We start from the raw sequence: 21,645 nt of genomic DNA, 5'->3' as shown, positions 1-21,645 counted from the left end.
AACCCAGACTGAGCTAAAGTCGGAGCTGTGTCATGAGCTCGCTAAGACTTCACTCTCCATTGTAAGTGGCACACAGTTGCCATCATTCCACTCAAAAGAGAGGACTCGGGCACAGAAGAGGCCCATCCAGGAAAGCTATAAGGTACATGGAGGCTGCCAGCAGACTGTGCCGCTAAGCAGACCTGTTTACCCAACGACGAGTAAGAACCGCTGCCCAGTGCTTTAAAGATATCATCAAACATCTTCCCCAGTGTTGGTCAGAGAGAAACGGAATAAAGTTAAACTCTGTAAACGCAGGGCGAACTCATGGACATGAATTAAGAGAACACACCTTTCAGACTTTCCTCCTGATTTTTCTATTCATTCGAGCTACAGAAGAATTCATTACATGCTTCAGGAGTTTCCACTTTCACTTTTATCGATCATGCTCTGCTTCCAGTCACAAAGGTGACACTGATGCAGCTGACTGGTTTTCAAATTTCATGTGTGTTTTTTTTTTTTTTTTTTATTATCGATATTTGGTTTGATGTAACAAACCTCCATCAAAGAAGAGGAAGCCAAATTCAGGAATTGACCACTTTCCATATCTGCTTTGCCTCTGGTCATCCAGTTTAGGAATAGATCCAGTGGAGGATGAATTATGGCATTCCATAATTACCCATGATCAGTACCACACATAAAAATGAGTACAATCGAATGCACAAGAGCTAAGAGAATTTAGTGAAAGCATTTTCACAGACAAAAGTTTTAAAATGAGATTTTAATACTTTTTTCATGGCTAAGCTTGACAGAGAGCAAACAGGTTCTGCCTTTAAGAAAAGAGGCACCGGGGTTGTGGTACTCCTTCTGCGGAGTGCATTCTACACAAATTTTACAGGAAGTGTAACTATACTTTTGCTTTTAAATTCATTGTGTTTTCAAAGTTTACATAATGCCATATATTTTCTTTCTAAGGGGTCTTTCTAACACTTTAATTAGATTTCTGTGTCCCCATAGCATCACGTGTTCCTCACACTTCTGATAATAATGTCAAAATTATTCCCTGTAAGGGTATTTTAGAAAACTTTAGATGTTTTAATTACCCAGTGATTTAAAAAAAAAAAAGACTGTGGTTTGCAATGTACCATGAGACTAAAATTTGTTCATCACTCAAATTCACAGCCAACAACGCTAAACATTTGCAAAACATTCCTTTATTATAAATAAATTATTTGTATAAAAACAGGCATGCTTCAACCATTGCATTTACAGATTCACAACCCAGGGCTACAACCCAGTTAGCCAATACAGGAGACAACTGATCTCATTATGCAGTTTGGACAAAGAGGGACAAGGATGAAAAATCTTCACAACCACAAAAATACTTACAAGTAGAATAACAACAAACATGGTTGACTCTGATGCTTTTTCTTTTCTTTTCTGTATATTTAAATCTGTTTTCAAAAGTTTTTTTTTCTTGAAATCATCCCGCTCTGCTCTGTTATGTGTTTTGAATGTGTCGCTCAGTGTCTCTCAAACAGCAGTTCAGTTTTTGCCTATTTACTCATGGCAGGGCTGTTAGCGCTGAACGCTCTCGTCCGAATTCCACGTTCTCACTCTCTCTCTCGCTCGCTCTCGTTCTTTCTCTTTCTCATACATCAGTTCGAAGTCAAACGGTACACAGGTCTCATGAGCCAGTACCAGAGGCGGACCCCCCAACTCCTGCCCTCCCCCATCCTCGCTGACCATCACGGATCTGTGCGGAAGCCATAGTACCTCAGGAACGGCCCCACCCTGGGGGCGCTCTTTCAGTTGGCGTGATTGCTGTAGCTGACGTACGTCGTCTTAGTCGATGAAGCTGCTGAGGGAAAACACGACAATGTCAAAGTTCCCATGTTCCTTTTCAGATGCGGATGGTAATCATCTCTCTGTTGTCCTCGCTGAAAGCCTCAGCAGCACTGCTGTGAAATCATCATTTGCGTACAGAAGCCTTTGTTGTTTTACCCACATTGTGCACTGTCTACAATGAGCACATTTAATCTGTTCACGCTCCTAAAAATTCTTTCTCTTGCCCTTGAGACTGTTATGTATGGATACCTTCAAGTCTTAAAGTAACTCTATGCAATATAATACACCTGTTGACAGACGGTGGCAGAAGCATGCAGGGCTTTGGTCCATCTGGCCAAACAGAGGGATCTTCCAGGTTGGAGAGCATTGAAACAAGCGTGCTGTATAGGAAAGCGTACGGACCACGCAACAACTAAACGGTCCGTGGGCCCCAATCAGTGAACACCGAACAAGTACCTACAAGTTAGATTCAGAGCTTTTTTTTTTTCTTTTTCAAAAGAATAATTATGAAAATACTGAAATTTAATTTAGCATTTATTCATAAGACAATTTCAACAAAGCAGGACACAGTTCAGAAACAAAAAGTTCTCGGATGAAAATGAGCAGAATTATAATGAATAAATAAAGGAGAACCTGCATCTATAAAGCACTCAAACCTGACTGGCTGACAGATAAAATTTTGCTTTGATGTCAAAGTGAGCAACGTTCCTTGAAATAATTAGAATGGGTTTCGCTTAATTACACTGAACACGTCTTTTTGAACGCTAACTCTCTCAGAGGAAGTTTAAAGTGTGAATCATTTTGATATTGTTCAGAAGGAATCTAGGACTTGTAAACCTCCTCTTAGTTGCATTTTTATATATTGGTTTTCATATAAGTAACCCCTACAGGTATGGTAATTTAGTATAAATATTAAAACATGCAAATTTTCTTAAAGAAAATTGCACGTGGCTTTTTTAAGACGACTAATGGAGGGAATTTGTGGTAAGCCCAACTTCACTGAGCTTGGTTGAGGTCGTGAAGAACGTTCAATTAATACAGAGCTAAAACAGACAGGCTCTTTAATATGAACTGCAAAATAAAATAAAAATAAAAATGTCATTTAAAAAACAGATTCAGTTCAACCAAATTTTCTAAAGTCTTCTAGACTTTTAAAACTTTTCTTCCTGTGCTTCCTTTGAAATGAGCACAGCTTCTCATCGCAGGTATTGCCTGTCTTGTGACTGGCTAATTAACCTCCAGCAAAAACAGATTCATTTTCATGACAGGTCATGGTCAGCGACAGGTCCGCGCAGTAAGACTCGTCTCTGCTGAGGTCCGTGATGGATCTAAGGTAACAAGTTCTCTGCAACTGAGTTCACAGAATTTTCAGGTTGCTTTTGCATCGGCAGCAATTTCTTGTCTGGAGAATTTAGACCACATGCAAAGCATCCTGTGGTCAGCATTCATGCAGTTTGGCGAATAGCTTGGTGGTAAGTTAAATGGAATCTGTACCATGAAGTCAGCAGGGGCTTCAATGAATAACAACAGTATCATTAATAGAGGATGTGCAAAAAGAAACTTGCCCTTGCCTGTTACATTAGACATATCAGAGACATATCAAACATATCAAGTCACAGTCTGCTCTCAACCTTGAGTCATTCCATTTGAACTGTATGCACAACAATGCTGCATGAGTGTAATGCATTAATGAACTGATGCCTCAGTAAGTACTAAAAAAATCTGACTGGTTATATGTTCCATACCCGCTATTTCCCTCCATTATGTCAATTAGCTTCTCAGTCAGCGTCTAAGAAGATGCAGAGCCCGACTGGTTCTTACGAGAGTTCAATGCTCTGCGCTAGCGGGCGAGGAGGAGGAGGGTGGCGTACTCACTGTTGGTGTCTATGCTCTCGCAGAGCTCTGTCTTGACCTCGCCGTTAGGGCGGTCGGCACCCTTCTGCGTCAGTTTGCCAGACATGGTGGCGGCGGTCACAATGGCCTTGAAGCTGCGCTTGCGCTTGGGCACGTTCTGCTCTGGGTGGAAGATGATGATGTAGACCTTGGGCATGTAGAGCATCCCCAGGGACACCGAGGCGCTGAGGCTCAGCGACACAGTCAGCGTGGTCGTCTGGATGTACATCTGGGGACAGGGGGACAGGACAATTACCAAAACTTCTGAATGCTGATCATTAACTTCACAGAAAATAAAATTACCTCCGGAAAAGAGCTCTGCAACCTGTCCGTTCAGCATGAAATTGGGCAAGAATCCCTAAGTTTTCCACCTTTCATCAATGTGAGTGGCGAAAAAATGAATGTTAAATGAGAAACAATGGATAGCAGTCACATGAGTAAGCGTACCACAATTGCCAGTCTGGATTCCACATCAACAGGATCAATGAAAACATCACACAGTTAAAGCAGACTCAACTCAAGCCTTCCTGAGACCCTCTGGCCTCACTACACAAGGGGTTGTTACCACACTTGCCAGGAACAGCCATGAAATTGTCCCTCGCGCCTAGAACACCCCGATGTGAAAAGCTGTTTGGATGCGGGAACGACAGCCAGCGAAGGGGGGGGCTTCCACTTTGGAACGGCATGCTGAGGGCAGGAGATGCCAAAGGAGAAGGGTTCATCTACAATACATGTTCCTGAGGTGTGGAAGAGAATGGCAGAAGATGCCACAGACTGGACAAAACCTGTAGTGAATTTCTGAAAAAAATGATGCCCCTAACAGTTTAAAAATCTGGGAAAGGTCCATAAAATATTCATGCCTCACTAAGGAGCCATTTATGGAGGACACTGGCTGAACATTTGAAGTTGTGAAATGTGCAGAGCGTTCAGAGCATTGCGGTCTACATCAGAGCACATTTCGGAGTTTTAATGAGCTGTCTTATTGTCACCAACCAGGTGTGATGCAGCCTGTGTCTTCTGAATCCCTTTTCAAAATAAATATACAGTGCAGAAATTAAACAGTCACTTCTACATCTCTTGGAGTCTTGTGATGTAGAAGTCCTATCTGAAACGCCAGGTACACCACACGTCAACATGAACATCAGTGCAGCCATCTTTAAAAGTACACATACAAGACCAAACAGGAATAAAAAAATGTGCCTTAAAAGACTTTTCTCCTAAAAGTTTCATTTCCTTTCCCTCGAGGTAGTCTAGTAGTTAAGGATCTAGACTTATTACCAAAACACTGCAGGTTCAAGTGCCACCATGGGACCATGCACTGGAACCTTAAGCAAAGGAACCTGCACCGCTGTAGAAAAAATCAGCTGTATAACTTGGTAAATGTGTCAGCTTTTATATACTCTTATTTGGCAAGAGAGTTCTGCTGTGGAGCTAAGATATGAAATGGAAAATAAAGGGTTCAATTTGTTTAGCCAATCTGAGTCCTCGTAATTTGTTTTCCAGCTTGTGCTCAAATCCCTGCCAGTCACTGCTCAGCCCGCTCTGGTTGGCCCACGTTTCCTAACGATAAGAATTTGCCAGTGCAGAGTTTCGCTCTCCCTGGGCTCTCAGTCCAGCACGTTTAACCCCAGGGTGATGACTCACCACCGTGCCGTGAGGCAGGATGGAATAATGAACACCAGGTACGAGGGACCAAGCTGTTGTTTGTAACCTAACCTGTTGCTCAGATGTTCATTCTGTGACAGATAAAGGAAAGCGATGAAAAGTCTCTCCAGAAGAGAACTTTATGAGCAAATAGAAACACAAACATCCAGTTTCAAAGGAGGATCACTATAAACACACCCTGCACAGGGAATAGTCACACAGCAGACATTCTCCAGCACAGGAAACACAGCCATGATCCCCTGTCATAAGGGGCCACTGTCAAAAACCTGAAATATACACAGCACTGATCACATATGGGCAGGAATGCCAGTTTTACAGTACAGGCTACGATAGTCCTTATTCAAACTCAGGTGTTGACCAAAGGGCCACCAGAGGAAGGAAACAAAAGAGTTCTGAGATGCAAGCGCACATAGATGTTGGATTCGGGCCGTGCAGGGAACCACTAAGCGATTACCTCTCTTTCCTGGATAAACAACATGGAGAGATTCTACTGAGCCGTCAACACCCGCGCAGAGATGAGATGAAGACAAGAGGCACGCTTCTTGGCCTAAGAAAAAGCGCAGCAAAAGTCGAGTAGCAGAGAGCGAGAGAGCCGGGGAAGGACGAGGCTCGCTTTAATGAAAGGAGCTGATGTTCCCTATTACAGAATCAGCGGCAAACATAAGCAGGTGCGAATGACGGACGTTTGCAGAATCGCTCCGGAACCCATTCAGAACAAACTGGCGCTCCTGCCCATAAACGCCAAAGACTCGAAATACCAGGTCGCCTATTGTGTGGCTCCCTAACTACGGCGTGTTCAATTTTCCACGTTCACGCTCCTGTGAGTTCTGCGATTAGGCCAAAAGACTGGCCCAAATGAATGCTCCTCGAAAAATTGCTTTGCGGCCAAGGCCTAAGTGAGAGCCTCTAACTTACATTACTTATTCAAAGAGCAAATATGATTGTTCTCATTCTCTCCCCCCGTGGAAATCTCATTACTCTATTATAACTGGGCGCAAGTTATTGCAAAGATCAATTCTCCACCGTCCCACGGATAGATGGCTCTGCCAGTGGGTCTCATCGGGGATAATTACGCACTTCCATCAATGGGCCGCTTGTCACATGGAAAGGAAGAGCAAGCACGCATGGGCCCCCCTTTTAATGAGCGCTGCGTTCAAGCATGTGTCAGTGAGCTGCACAATGGCACTAAAACAGCGTGCCAGTTCAGCTTCAGGGTTAATGTTTAGCGAGCCTGCTCAACAACACACGTGAACGTGTTCCGTTTTTCTTAACACCGGGAGGGAAGACATGCTGGTGCCTCACTGTGTGTGCTAAACGTGGGAAAACGCCTCATTTGTCAGTGAGCGGTGAAAGAGCATGCTCTGCAACGTGGACAGCTGTACACAAGGCCCATCCCCTGCGGTCCACATTTACTTAATAGGCCAAATGTGGAAAAAATAGCTTCTCATAATTAAATCATGTCGATATTTTTGAAACCATGTGGAATAAAAGGCCACGGCTGGATTTCTAAAGCCAGATTCTCCTGAGTCTTCCCTTAAAAAATGTGCATGACAGAGTTTGGATTTTGCACATTGTTACCTGTAGCCCTTATTAAACAAATAAATGAAAGGCAAATGACCAACACAACCAAAACCAGGAGTAAAAAGGCATCATCGCATTTGATGGGGAAGTGATTGTGCGCATGTGATTAAAATTTGTACACGGCCACTTTGCAACGAATGCTAAAGTAACTGTCACATATTTATGAAGTTTACTTCTTACTTCTGTGAAAATATCCTTTGGCAGATGAACATAAAAACCCTTTATGACACAAGATCTGAAATCACTTTTGATGTAAAGTCAATAACATTACCAACTATTATTCCTCCCAGTCACTGCCAACTGAATTATTTTTGGTTACTTCTAAAACAAAAATATGGATAACGCTAAATTAATCATTTTTGCTGCTTTAATCACTGAATTTCCTGGATCATCATTTGGAGGCAGTGATTACATCATGCTTTTTTGAAGAAGTCTACAGCGATCAAACCCATCTGCCTGACATTCTGAACGCCAGAGAGGCTTTTTGATGTGCAGCGTGTAACCGAGATGATCCCAGCTGCCAACAAGCCTCCCAGTGTAGCATTGCTCAGTGTTGTGTGCTTCTGAAGAGAAGAGGACTTCTGTTCCAAGATCCACTCAAGTGTCAAAGCTACCACTAAGGCAGTATGGTCCAGGACACTCATGTCAAGTAGGACATTAATTCTAAGAGCTTTGCCTTACCCTGCACAAGGGTAGCATTACCCTTTAACAGAACTGAGTTGTCACTGGTTTGGAACCTGGACCTTAGGATCTTTGTTATTATACAAAGCTATTTACATGTAATTTGTATACATCTCAATGTCCGTACCGATGCATGTGAGGATAAGAGACTTCTTAAAAAAGGTACAAGAGCATGCTCCTTCCAGTCATATGTTGTGGTCCTCAACGACAATCCTACTTCTGACCTGTTCCTGAACAACACACTTTAGCATCCCAGCAGATACTCATTCTACAGCATAAGTCGGTCGTTCGGAACAAGACAGTCTGTGAGAGAATGGAAGAGTAATAACAACCTAGTTTGAGCAAAAGCTCTTAATTTTCACATTTCTTCTTGTACCCATGACACGTAGTGCAGTTGCTTAAATGGCAGAGAGTGAGACACGCATCATCCATTTACTTTGGAAAATTGAGCGTTAGGCAAGTTCAATGCACTCCTGAAATCATTCGTTCTCCAAGGGCCCCACAGAAACTTCTTCCCGCCTGCTTTTGAGATGGCAAGACTTTTACATTTGAATCTGAAATTATTCAAGATGAAACGAAAATCTGATTCAAGGGCGATTTTTAGATATGAGTTAGGGAAACATGCATAAACAGTTGTAATAATGAACACAGCACAAGTCTCACTGATTAATCAAGTTCTGTTGTTGAAGTTGAGTCGTCTTTATTGAACGAATATGGGGAAAAATCACTCTCCTACATTTCTCCAGTGCTGTGTTCTCTGTGGAAGTGGACAGCAGCCAAGAAGGAGAAACATAAATGAATAAATTTACCGAGCAACCTGAACACTGGAACAACTTTGGCTGGAACACTGACAAGACAAATCATATTTTCCTAGTTGTGAAGCTGTCAGCTTCTATATTGTAGGAGCCAAAGTGTTGTCAAAAGTGCTTACAAACCCTAAAACCCATCTGTTTATATATAGTACATAAACTGTGTGCGTACATGTTTGTGTACATGTGAAAGAGAGGAAAGAGCTCAAAACGGCTCAGTCCAAGGGCGACCACAAGTTTCTTCTTCTCTTATACTAATGTTTTTAAAAACGATACATTTGTACAAATTAAAAGTAAATAAAAAGTAAATGTTGCACACGTGTGATGGTGGCTACTTAATACGAATATTTTTTAACTCACTTCTTAGAACAGAAAAGCAACGGTCGACTTCCTTCCTCATGAACACCCTTACACTGCTGATGGGTGAAAATACTGCAAACTGACTAGTATTTTTATGTTTACTACAGTGGTTCAGGTAGTAGTACCAATCACCCCAGTACCATTTCCCCATAGCTCCTGGGTTGTAGGTTCAAACGTGGCCCCAGCTCAATCCCTGAACAGTTTATGTGTTCTTTCGTGTTCACGTAGGCTCCCTTGTGTACTCTGGTTTCCTCTCACATTCCAAAAGAAACTGGCTGTGTCAGTGAATGTGTGCATCTGAGAAATACAGAGAGACATGGTATGTATCCTGCTTGGTGCCCCATTGTTCCCAAGACCAGCTTCTGATTACTGAGTCCCTAACTGAATAAGCAATTACTGAAAATGTGTACAACATACATAAAAGCACTTTGTTAAAGATGATCCATCATAAACAGTCTCCCCCGCCCTCCACCTTCCACCACAGGTTAAACGGTATGATATTGGGTGGAAACATTTTATTTCTTCCCCTTTGCAAGGCAGGCAAGGGAAATTTACAGAGCAAGCAGGTAAATGTGCTATTGTACATTTCCGCGAGAAACTCCACAGACTGAGATCATTAAAAGTACCCTGGTGGCAGTTTCTTTGGGCAACTTAACAGTTGAATTTCAATCTGTCACGAAAAGCTGAGAAGTACTGAATACCACACTTTGAGTGGTACTGCAAACTGGCAGGCTGATCGCAGCACAAGCGACTGCATGATGGGTACAGTAGCCTTTATACTCAGTAAATCAGAACTGCTCCGGCAAGACAAGAGAATTGAGACTGTGATTCCTGCTGCACCAAGCTGCGATGACGTGATTCACTACTGGATGGTCCATCCTGCATCCGTGGCTATATAAATTCACTTGCTGGTATTACAGGTGATATATGTGCATTCTTTTTTTCTCCGGATGATGTCTGGATCATTATAACCCCATGCACAACAAGTACTTTGTGTCACTAAGAGAACTGTGAACTGCAACAGCACACCAGTGAGTTTCTTCTGCTGATACCTCCGTCCCAACTCTACTACAATGGCACAGGGGAGTCCCAATACCAAGTCCACTCAGTTTCTTCTTTTTTTTTAATATCTGAAGAGTCACTGGCTGACTCCGTGACAACTACATGACAAGATGGCTTAACAAAGCCTTTGTGAAGTATAGAGTTCGAAGCTAGCACCGAGCACTTAAGCTCCTTCATTCTCATCCTGCCAAGCCACTTCAGGTCCGTCTGTCTGCTCCTGACTTCATAATAACACCGTGACACCATGTCGACATGACAGCCTGGCGCTCCTCTCTGCTAGCCCCCACATCCCACAGCGGCACCCTCCACACACTTCCTGACAGGGCACAAAACAATAAATCCTAACTTTCACAATCACTGCCATGTACATGCAGGACCATTGCATTAAAATGCATCGCCATTTGGTATGTTATGAAGGTTCAGAACTCCAGAGATGAAACCTGCAAATTGCACGAAATCACTTTCTGGCGTATCTACATCGCATCCGCATTCGTTGTTCATTTAAATCAGAGGTGCAAAGAACTGGAGGGCTTTGACTGGATGTCAAAACGGGATAAAATCCTGATAGGCGGGCGGGTGCAAAACATGCATTTTTATGTGGCCAATTCTGTCAAACATAGCCGCTTACACGGGCACCTATTCATGCAGAATTCTTTGACTGCACGCTCCCCACAGTGCCTCTTAGCCACAGGAAGGTCTGAAACCCTTTTGCTGGTGTGTGTGGGGTGCCGTTGGCCAGTTTGTGCCGTGGGTGGGCACCGTTTCCACTGCAGCTGCTGTGTGTTCAGAGCAGCCAGCGGACGAGACGCAATCTGCATTGTGTTGGCGACGGGGAGTGTTTCAGCTCTCTCGGGAAACGGTGACAGCCCAGGTGAGCCTGTGATTCCACCCCCCCCCCAAGGCTATCTCAACCCCACTGTCTGGCCAGGCTGAAAGCACAAATCTATTTCTGATCTAAAAACCTGTGATGTTTGTTTTCCTTGTGTTTATATGGGTCCAGTTGTCTGGAAGTGGATTTGATTCACACCTCGCACATAAATCTATTCGGGAGAAAACACAATATTTTACCACTGCAACATGATGGTAAGCTGTTTTTCTGCTTCTCCGAGTCTAATTATTTTCCCTAGGCGACACCATATTCAAGTGGCCGATGCTGTTGATGCGGGACTTTTTTGTTTGTTTGCTGCAAACTGATCTTCCGGTTCTGAGAGGTTATTCAAGGCAATGCGTATCATCTAAAGAAATGTTGGCAAAAGATAAATAAATAAAAAAGGGTCCAGCCGAACAAGTAATTGACGTCTAGCTGTACAGTTACAGCTCGCAATTTAGTAGAAACTCGCTAATGTGGCTTGTGTAAAAAAGCAGTAATGATGTGCAGAAAATACAGTCGGACCACAGGACAGCTTCACTAATGAGCTCTGGACAGAAATAAAGTGGGGGGAAAAACCGCGCCAGTTATTTCAATCCACTTCCTATGCTTCATCGGATCACCCAGCAAGGTACGACCTCTTCTCATCTACACTACACATCCTTACCTGCTTCAGACAGCTGCACAGTTTCCATGAAATTTGGCTGGCATGATACAGGGCATTCAAAACAGGCAAATTAATGTTATTATTTGGTCTTTTTTTTAAAAAATCTGATGAGCATTTTTGCCAGGGGACTGGAAGACCTTGATTTGATGTGCAAAATGTCGCCTGGTAATCATCAAATCACACACCGATCAAAATGATTGGCGAAGACAGGGACGTGTTGAAGATGGGCAATTTGCTAAAGAGAACCGCATTGCATTCCTGTGCAACCAGCCTGTCTGGTCCTGACAAAGTCCATTAATGGTGCATTTGATGCCTCATCTAAAACTGAGATGGAGAAGTGGTACGCTGCTAATGACACAGCGCAACTTGGAGCCGTTTACTGGCCTGTGTCATAAGGCAACTCGCATATCTCATATTTTACACTCTGCTTTTACTATGCTTTAAAAATTCAGAGCTGAAGTTTCTTGGAGCATGTGAACCCAAATCCCTCCATCCTCACACTCAACACCGGTTCAGTTACAGATTGCTCCCCCACCCCTGACAACAGTCAACATAGCCACATCATCAACATAAGCATTTCCCACAATGCACCTCAGGTGGCCGCAGCAGCTGAGCATGAGCACAAAGCACCACATTGTTTGCACAAAAATGAGGTCATGTCACAGCACGCCGAACCTGAGACAAAGTGCTGTAAGACGTAAATTGTGAAGTGAGCTTCTACGGCTAACGTGCGACCTGTCGAAGCCTCCGACTTAACACGAGAAAACCCCGTAAATGAGCATCTGACAGACATGCATGAGGAGCGATGTGCAAGCGCAGGCTGACATGATCCGCTCATACTAATTCCTCCTACGCAAAACAAAGCAGGAAAGTAGAGCCATTGTGATACATATCCGTTGTAAACGCTCGAGTTATTGTCTTATTGTGAAAAATGTTTTTCCGTTTCTTTAACACAGCACGTGCACTCAATATTGCGTACTCTATGAATATTTGACTGAGAAAATGTGATTTTAATACAGACTTACCCTCTCTGCTGACTGCGCAGTCCCGAAGAAGATGGGAATAAAAGCTAACCAGATAATGCAGGTAGTATACATGGTAAATCCAATGGGCTTGGCCTCATTGAACGTCTCTGGGACGCCCCTTGTCTTAATAGCATAAACAGTGCATGTGACCATCAACAGAATACTGTATCCCAGGGAGCAGATGAGCGACAGGTCCGAGATGTCGCACTTGAGGATCCCACGGGCGTTCTCCGGGTCCTGGGTGCGCTGCTCCCCGAAGTCCACAACAGTGTGGGGCGGGTCCACAGCAAACCACACAAAGACACCCAGCAGCTGCACAGAGATGAGGCTGAAGGTGATGACCAGTTGAGAGGCGGGGCTGATGAAGCGGGGCGCTGTCACTGATCGCTTGCCCTGCTCAAAGATACGGTGGATGCGGTTGGTCTTGGTCAGCAGGGCGGCATAGCTGAAGCACATGCCCAGGCCCAGGAAGATGCGGCGCAGCGAGCAGACAACCACGTCCGGAGCAGCAATCATCAGGAAGGTGATGGCGTAGCACAGGAAGATCCCCGTGAGTAGCACGTAGCTCACCTCCCGGCCTGAGGCGCGCACAATGGGCGTGTCATTGTAGCGCACGAACGTGACGATGACGAAAGTGGTGGCGATGATGCCCAGCATGGCGACGAAAACGGGCACGACGGCCCAGGGCGAGTGCCACTCCAGCTTGATGATGGGGATGGGCTGGCAGCCGGTGCGGTTGCGGTCGGGCCGCTGCTCGTAGGGGCAAAGCTCGCAGCTGAACTCGCTGGCTTGGTAGTGGTATCCCTCACAGCGCTCACAGTGCCAGCAGCATGGCACGCCCTTCACGATCTTCTTGCGTTCACCGGTCCTGCATGGCACGCTGCACACGGAGGCGGGTACAGCACGGCCACCGTTGGCCCACCTCATGGCTTCCATCTGCGAGGAAACAAGGCAGGACCAGTCAGCCTGGTGTGATCACTCCATGGTGTCCCCTCCCATCCTGTACTCCACATCACCATGAGCAGCGTGGCAAAGAGATTAAAAATACATGCTGTAGGCCTTCTGTGTAGTAAAATAAAAGTAGGCCACATTAAAAGAAAAATTCTTTTGCAAAGTCATCAAATCATCTGATAAGCCCAACGTCCTACAGCAAGGCTATTCAATTATAGCCCCGGAGGGCCCAGTCGAGCAGGTTTCCCGCTCTCATCACGCCGCTAAGAGCTCTCGGACGGACTTGTACGAGTTCTGTGACTGCGTCGAGTTGAAACAGGTAATTCCGTAATTCGGCGCCTGGGTGGAACAAAGCCTTCGTCGAACGTGCCCCACCGGAGCGCAATTCCGCCCTTCAGAAATGTGAGGAGTACCCCTACGGTACGTGTCACCAAAGTATAAAGGCTGGAGCATGGAATCCATGTTTCTTAATACATATTACTGTCAGAGCGCACCACACAGGATTTCCTTTCGTTTCAAAGATGAAACAAAGTACAAAAAAATCTCATGTGGGAACTTGGCTCATATTAATAGAAACTTAATAGAACTCCCCCGAATAAGTGTTTACTATGTTTTTAGTAATACGAGTTCCATTTTTAGCACCTAATTACAGTTACATTATTATGTCATTCTTGTTTTTTATTCAGTTTATTTATTTTTTTTTTTTTTGTTGCCTTTTAACAGCCATTCCTCTTCCACTGTAGACCAAAAGCACTTTAAAGAGGAAGGTTGTGTCCATCATGCTAATGAGGCATTTTGAGTTGAACTGCGCTGAATTGATGGGACGCGTATGCCGAGCAAATGAGAGGAAAACACAGCAGTTCGGCGGAGAGGGAAGTGTTCTCCGCTAGCACGCTGCTCTTTGCCTGTGTTACACAGCCTGCGGCCGCGAGAGCGAATCCATGTATTCGATTGGGGAAAATCGAGTGACATTTTGTTTTAGGCCCGGTTACAAATTTGCTACGAAAATTGCCAGCAATTTCCCCTCGCCCCTGGTAATCCAACCGGAGGCTGTGAGGAATTAAAGGAACCTGTCGCTGTTAAGATTTTCACAGGAAGCCTCACGCTCAGCTCTAAATGGTGTTAAACTTGGTGAAAATATCTAGGCACAAATTACAAATGGCATATGTAGGATATGACGAGCTACATGTGACACATCAGAAACATAAATCGCCAAGAAGCTGATGTAAAATCAAGTGAACTCTAATTAGTTATTCAGCATGATGACACCCTTTTTACTGTAATTGTGTTAATCACCTCATAGGAGGGAGAATTAACGCTCTGGAACGGGGCAGTCGACATTCTGATAAGTGTCTCACTATGGAGTAAATTAAGTAAATTGAGTATCTTTCTTATTTACATCTTATTATGTTGAGTGGGGGGTGGCTGTGTTTTTCTCCCAGATCACTTTTTAAAAAACACACGATGGCATATGGACCCCTTAGGGGACGGCAGGCAAACCTGCTGAAAAACATTTGCAGGTCAACAGCGAGGGTGCAATTCAGAGCCCTCCCCTGTCTCTCTTGTCTTCCTCTGTGGAACTCCTGTCTGATGAGACTGAAGATATGTGGACATACTGACAGCATGCTTAGCCACAAGGACAGAGTCCTCCTGTGGGTATCATTAACAGATTCCCATCCCACTGGCAAGCAAAACAGCTGGTGTGGATCTCAGGTGCCTACTGCGCTGTGTGTGTGTCTCTCCATCTCACCTGGCCCTGCGCTACTTCTCCGCCACCCAGCTTTCTTGATGACTTTCCCTTTCCTCCACTGCTTGTTGCGGGAACATTATTTTATTGGTTGAGCCGGAGAGGGACACGGTGGCTCCGTAACGCAAACCCCATCTCCGTCACCCGTGCCTGCCTTCTTCTCCTCATAGCTTCAGTGGGGATCCTCCAAGTGTTGAAAACCGTTTCCATAGCAACTCCCAGGTATGATGATTGGCACCCGCCATCTGGGCGTAAGCACGTGACAGTCCACATTAGGCCTTACAAGCAAGCCTGACTATGGGCTGTGCGCTGTGCATTTGTTATCCTTTTATTATTTCCAAGCAGTGAAATGACAGTTGCGTGTGAATAATTCATACTTGGAACAAATTATGTAGAGCTGTGAACTTTTTTGTCATAATTACTGAAAGAACAATTTGAAAATAAATGGTGCTCTAATTTAAATTGTCACATTGAGCCCTATGAACTTTTAAGGTAAGTAAAGCCTCGCCGTGTCTCCGCATTATTCTTAACAACCTTTTACAAAAAGCAGCAGGTTCAGTGATTTTTCTTTAAATAAAATGTTTCCCTCTCTGTATGTCACAGCGAGTGCAATGGAGAGGATCATGGGAAAAATGAGACATCAGATGAAAAACTTGTATTAAACCAGATCCTTCTTTATACCCACACATACCATACGAGTGTGCGTTTTAGGACACTTGTCAAAACACATCAGTCAGTTTGTGCATCTTCTGTCAGAAGTCAGAAAGTACTTAGCAAAACTATTTCAAAAATAACTCTGTATAAGCCGTTGATCATTTATCAGTTTTTATTTTCTACTGCGGAAGAAGAGGCGAATGAAACGGCACAGTCGCTCACCCTGAAAAAAGAATGAGGGGTGTTTCTGCCACTGTTTGAATACAATATTTGTATTCTATTTTGCTATGTGACCACCAGAAGAAAGACTATGTTGAAGACACAGAAGATGGTTCTGGAATGGAGAGACTTCAACATTGTAAAAACTCAAAAGAATTAATTTACATCGTTCTGCGAGGTAACCCATCACCAATGTTAATTTTTCAACATCTACAGTATCAGTGTGAAACTAAATAGAAGCCAATATCCTCAGGCTGACTGGTCACTTTCACAAAGTGATTTGTGATCCATAGTACTGTATTAAGAAAAATTTGACAAGCCTTGTATGTGCATGCTATGAGCATCATAAAGGTTTATGAGCACTCCAAGCGCAGCCCCCCAGTGAAAACAATCACAGTCACGGCGCTGGGTGATCGAACCCCAAGGATTCCACTTTGATTTCACCCGTAAACGAAAATGGGTCAGTGTGCTAAATCAAAGCACAGGACTTGTGAAATGGAAACGAGACAAACATAATAATAAGTATTTCCACATACGTTCAGATGCAGGTGGTTCGCCCAGTGCCCAATGACTTTGTACTCTGCTGTCGATTTGTTCGTGATCTGGTACTGGAAGATGTCATACCGGCCGGGCGCATCGCCATTCTCATTGAAGACGACAGGGGTCCCGGCACTTCCTGTGGAAGAAGAAACAGCAGCAGCGTGACCGATTATGAAACATGACTGAGGTACCCAAGTGAAATCACACCGACAGCTCTCTGCATTAATGATCATGAATACCTTTCAGGACCAGCTGCTCCGCTCTAAATCTCTGCATCAGACTCAAGTGAGACCTGGTATAATGCCTTTACGGTTTATTTTTGTGACTTACATTTGCTCGGCTGAGCAGGCCAGGAAAGACCACATTAGGAAAATGAGGAGTACTCTGAGGGTCTCTCCTTGTTGCTGGAGCTGAACGCCAGTCACCGCAGCTGTCGCCAGTATAAATAGTGCAAGATGCCCAGACTGTAGACCAAATCACTGTAACACTCTGTAGTGTAATTTTCACAGTTTCAATCTCCGAGGCGCAAACTTCCTTCGCCCGCTCCCTCTTCCAGACGATTATGCTAAACTTGAAGAACCTGCACATATCCTCAGCTCTTTAAATCGGGAGAATCAAATATTTCACAAGGTGCAGTTGGGACCTCAAAGGCACAATATAATTTCAATAATACATCTTGGGGAAAAAAGATAAATGTTGCGTTATTAAATCTCTTGCAGAAATACGTTTGCGATGGGCTCAGCATTGCGGGGTCGCAGGTATCTGATGGAGCAGTTGCAGTGGTTTTTGCGAAGCGCTGTGAAGAACTGCGAAAGGAGGGAGAAGGCAGAGAAAGATTCTGCCTTCTGCCGCTGTCGGTGATGAATGAACAGATTCTCCCGGGACTTGGTGCAAACCCATTATCCCTCGGCCTTTAATCGGGTACGTATCCACCAGCAGACACAGAGCTGTAAATTAAAAACGGAGGACGAACGAGCAGACTGTTTGGTTATGCATATCCCTCCGTCTCCTCCTGCCGCACTCAAGGGTGTTAATTAGAAACAAAAGGAAAACCTGCAGCCATTATACTGACGTCCAGGGTACCGAGGTGCCTTCAAGTCTGCGTCTGATTTGTATGGCTGATTTAATTGACTGAATTGAAAACACCACATTTTGGTGTCCTTGTTTGTTTTTCATTTATTCTAAATCACACGGCAAGCAACATGCTTACATTAAGGGATTAAAATAAATAACACATGTTTAGCAAACTGTTGTACCTTTATTTGTTTTGATTATTTTCAAATGTAGCCCTGTAAACAATCAGCTCCGGAAATGAGTATATGGATCTTGCCACACGTGGAAAAGTTAGAATATCGCGATGCTCACGATAATTACAATGAACTCGTAAATCAAAGACAAATCAACAGAAAGCAGGCCCCTGTATTCAAAGGTACAGTAAATGGCGCTATGGGAACATAACTGAGGCCACTTGTTCAAGACCGTTGGAATATTATACTGGGCGGAGAAGATCAGGATGAACTGAGCAAAGGCAGATTCAGTCCTCCTGGGCATTTTCCACGGTTACACTGAACATGTGACCACTAAACACGGCTACGCTGGGAAATGTCTTGATGGTTTGCGGTCCTGATTTGGGGGTGTATCAGGTTCTGACTTAATCACAGAGAAGTCCGGCTCTTCAGCTCTGCGTCACGCCAGCAAAGTGGAAAAACAGGCTCCCTCGGAGATCAAATCAAGAAAAAAGTCCTTTGACATAATGAAATAAACTGCCAGTAATTTCTGATTAGTGAGTGGGCTAAATTTTTGATTTTATCAGCCACACTTTACACACCATGAAAACATGAATTGCAAATTGAGTCCACACATTGGATGAGCACTGGAATGAATCACAGCGGAGCCGCAGGTTATACTTCTCCCCATCAAACAGACGATAATGTGCCGACCAAATCGTCCCCATAGTCAGTGGTACTGCGGCTTTGAGGTGTAAGCTGCATACAACAAGATATCGGGGTCCATCCTTTAGTCTGCACACAGCTGAGCCTTTTTGCTTTGTGGCTGTTCCAAAAGGGAAACAAGCACAACAAAGTAAACCTGAACAAGACTAAAATAAAAATAATCCAACTGGCGTAGAAAGCGTTGAAGAAAACAAAATACTACGTTGAATAAAAACAATGCCCACTGGTTCACAATCAACGAGCTCTAATGACGATGAGAGTTACTGGGGATATCGTGTATTCTGTAAATATTTCTTTAGAACAAGGGAAATATTTTACCCAGACTTGATATTTCAAACTGGTTTACCCAAAGAACTGGAGAAATCATCAGCAGAGGTTGTGCACATGACCAGTCATGTGTAAATGTGGTTTCTGATATGGTCTGTAGGCACCATACAAGGATGCGACAGTAATACTCCTACCCCAACAGAAAAAACGACATTGTGGATATTTAGAACATTGCCAAACACACTACATGACTCTGAGATCCCCAAGATGGAGACATTGTGCTGCCTCCCCTGTGTACCTCTCAGCAGTGTAGGAGACCACTCCTCATCTCTGCTTGGGTACGTTTTTTTGTTGACCAGAAACCTTGAAAACATAGGACCAGATGAGCAGATGACTCAATCACTAACTGTAAAGCAATCACCCTGACCAAAGGGTGAGTGTGAAAAGGGCTGCAAAGAGACTCAGCTCACAAACCTGGGCATCAGTATGTTTACGTTACATTTATTCATTTAATCCCACAGTTCCTCTTTCCTTAACTGAAAGCCGCACAGTGAACATTGCACTATGAGTACTATTCAGTTTTACGACACTTCTTCTAGCAGAACCCGGGTTGGCCATATTACCTCCATGTGCTTCCGCATTCAGTGGTGTGGTTGGACCAGAGATTTTGGGAACCAAATGCCCTTGCTGTTGTCAACTCTCGCCGTATCTTAAACATCTTGCAGTGAACAGAAATGGCTTAACGAATGCACTACAGGCCAAGGACAGACTTATATCCTGGGCTTCAAACTGTTACAAGGCCTAAGCATTTGTGTTAGTGTACAACTAAGCAAAAAAAAAAATGCTTACAAGGTGACAATTGGTTTATGACAGTCTATGACAAAAAATTCTGTTAGATCCAACATTTACATTTAACATATATTTATTTGGCTGACTCTTTTCTTCACAGTGATGTAGAATTTTAAGATACGTACAATTATTTACCCATTTACACAGTCGGTTAACTTTAACTGGAGCAATTCAGGGTAAGTATGTCGCTCAAGGGTATTACAGGAGTGAGATTGGAACCGGCAACCTCCTGAGCCAAAAACAGCAGTGGTAAACATTATGCTACCAGCAGTCCAATGTGTGTAACACATGAGCACTGAGACCAACACTACTATAAGAACGAGATGAAAGAAGGAGCTGATCAAACATGACTATGGTTCACCACAATTGCACAGTACAATATTTGAGATTATTTGCTATTGTGTAACATACTGCTTTCTATACTAAGAGACTGACTGAATGATTTACACAATTACCATGTTAAACAATTATTTGCATAATTCGGTATGTTGGAAAAAGCTGTGCAACTGATAAGTTTACATAGACTTGCACGATGACAAAGGCTAAATGCTGCTGTGAATTTTTGTTGACCATAAAAAAAAAGTCATTACAATTGTTGTCATTGTCATTTACTAAAAACTTGGCTACATCCTGAATTTTGTTTTACATTTCAGGGGTTTAGTGGTTCATACCCATGTGGTGATTGGCTACAGCCTAGTCTTGTGACTTTTCGAAGGGATCGTAGGGGTCAGGTTCAGCCCAGTGCTCCATTTGGAGTTTTGCTCCAGTGCTTTCATTAATTGCCCTTCTCTACTTCACCATCTCTCACCCTGGGTCTCACCAGTGCTTCACAGCCTTCATTACGCCCTTGCCCTCAGGGAGACAGGAGCTGTTAATGAAAAAAAAAATAGCTGCATCGCTTGAGAAACCTAAAATGCGTCGGAGCAGCAGAATGAACAGCGTCACAGGAAACTTCCCAATTTCTTTCAGGAAGAAAATTCTTTTGATTACAAGAAATCTGAGTTTTGGAGTCAGGCAGAAGAGGCCATATTGTTGGTGTGTAAATGAGGTGGAGAGGCCGGTAACGTGTCACTCGAAGGCAACCACCTTGCTGCCAACAAAACACATTTTTTCCCCTTAATTGGGAAAAAGTGGCATCAAGGGGAATATACATGCAATACACACACGAGCACAAAACCAGACACACAACCGGAGGCTCCTTAAAGAAGTCCCGAGGTATTCTCAGGTGCAACATGCTGTGCTCGGTGGTGATAATGGCAGGTTCCTCCTGGTTGATTAGCTTAATGGCTCGAATTATTAATGCTGGCAATGCCTGCGACAATGAAGCCATGTATAATCTTTGCTGGGGAGCTTAATGTTCTATTAATTTGCCGATGGCAATTTAATAGCGTTCTGGCTTGAACAGCGCTGGCTTTAACTCATGGACACAGGCCACATTAAGGCAGGGAAACTGCAGCCTAAGATTTCCAGCTTACTGAATTAATCTGCAAGTATTGATTGCTCTTTGGCTTCAGACTGTGCACCAGTAGCTACTCAGGGGAAGTCTGGTATAGAGTACCTCCTGCAACAATGAAACCCTTCATTAAAAACTCTTTTCTTGTTCCCCATTCCTATATTCTTTCAACCAAAGCCACCCAGTAACTACTAAAGTGGTCATGAGAGTATAAACATGTTGGCTATCATACATGCACTCACCCATGAGCCAATCATTGAGCTGATGAGAAACCCACATGGTAAATCATAAACAAATCATAAAAACCATATGACTATACTGGCCACAGCCCAGAGATTCAGTGATCTTGGGTGACAGAAAAAAAGAAAGAACAGTGATTGAAACACTTCTACCTTCTCTGTTTTTATGACTGGAAGCCTGTTGTCAAGAGCTTGAACATTACAATATAAATAAGACCTGACTTTTAGGTATGAAGATGTTTCCCTAGGAGGAGTAGATTTGTGTCGGTCTGTGCACCATATTACAAGATATGCATTTTCAAAAAAGAAAATATGAATGTCAACACACAATTTCTA

At 43.7% G+C, this 21,645-nt stretch overlaps 1 protein-coding gene across 2 annotated transcripts in view; it reads right to left on the bottom strand.

Moving 5' to 3' along the window:
• Positions 1–1,269: 1,269 nt before the first annotated feature.
• Positions 1,270–21,645, bottom strand: part of grm8a (glutamate receptor, metabotropic 8a) — a 116,961-nt gene continuing 96,585 nt past the window's right edge. The window contains exons 7-10 of one of the 2 annotated variants that reach the window (XM_018726062.2): positions 16,546–16,685; positions 12,439–13,374; positions 3,703–3,949; positions 1,270–1,840 (exon numbers count right to left, since the gene is read on the bottom strand). In XM_018726062.2, coding sequence (XP_018581578.2) covers positions 1,788–1,840; positions 3,703–3,949; positions 12,439–13,374; positions 16,546–16,685 — 1,376 coding nt within the window. In that variant the 3' untranslated portion in view covers positions 1,270–1,787. The remainder of the gene's footprint in view (positions 1,841–3,702; positions 3,950–12,438; positions 13,375–16,545; positions 16,686–21,645) is intronic. The other variant, XM_018726063.2, reaches the window with a different exon arrangement.

This window comes from Scleropages formosus, chromosome 21, assembly GCF_900964775.1.
Source record: "Scleropages formosus chromosome 21, fSclFor1.1, whole genome shotgun sequence".
In the NCBI taxonomy this organism is placed as follows: Eukaryota; Metazoa; Chordata; class Actinopteri; order Osteoglossiformes; family Osteoglossidae; genus Scleropages; species Scleropages formosus.
The sequence above is the reverse complement of the archived record's forward strand: the minus strand, read 5'-3'. Positions and strand labels throughout refer to the sequence as shown.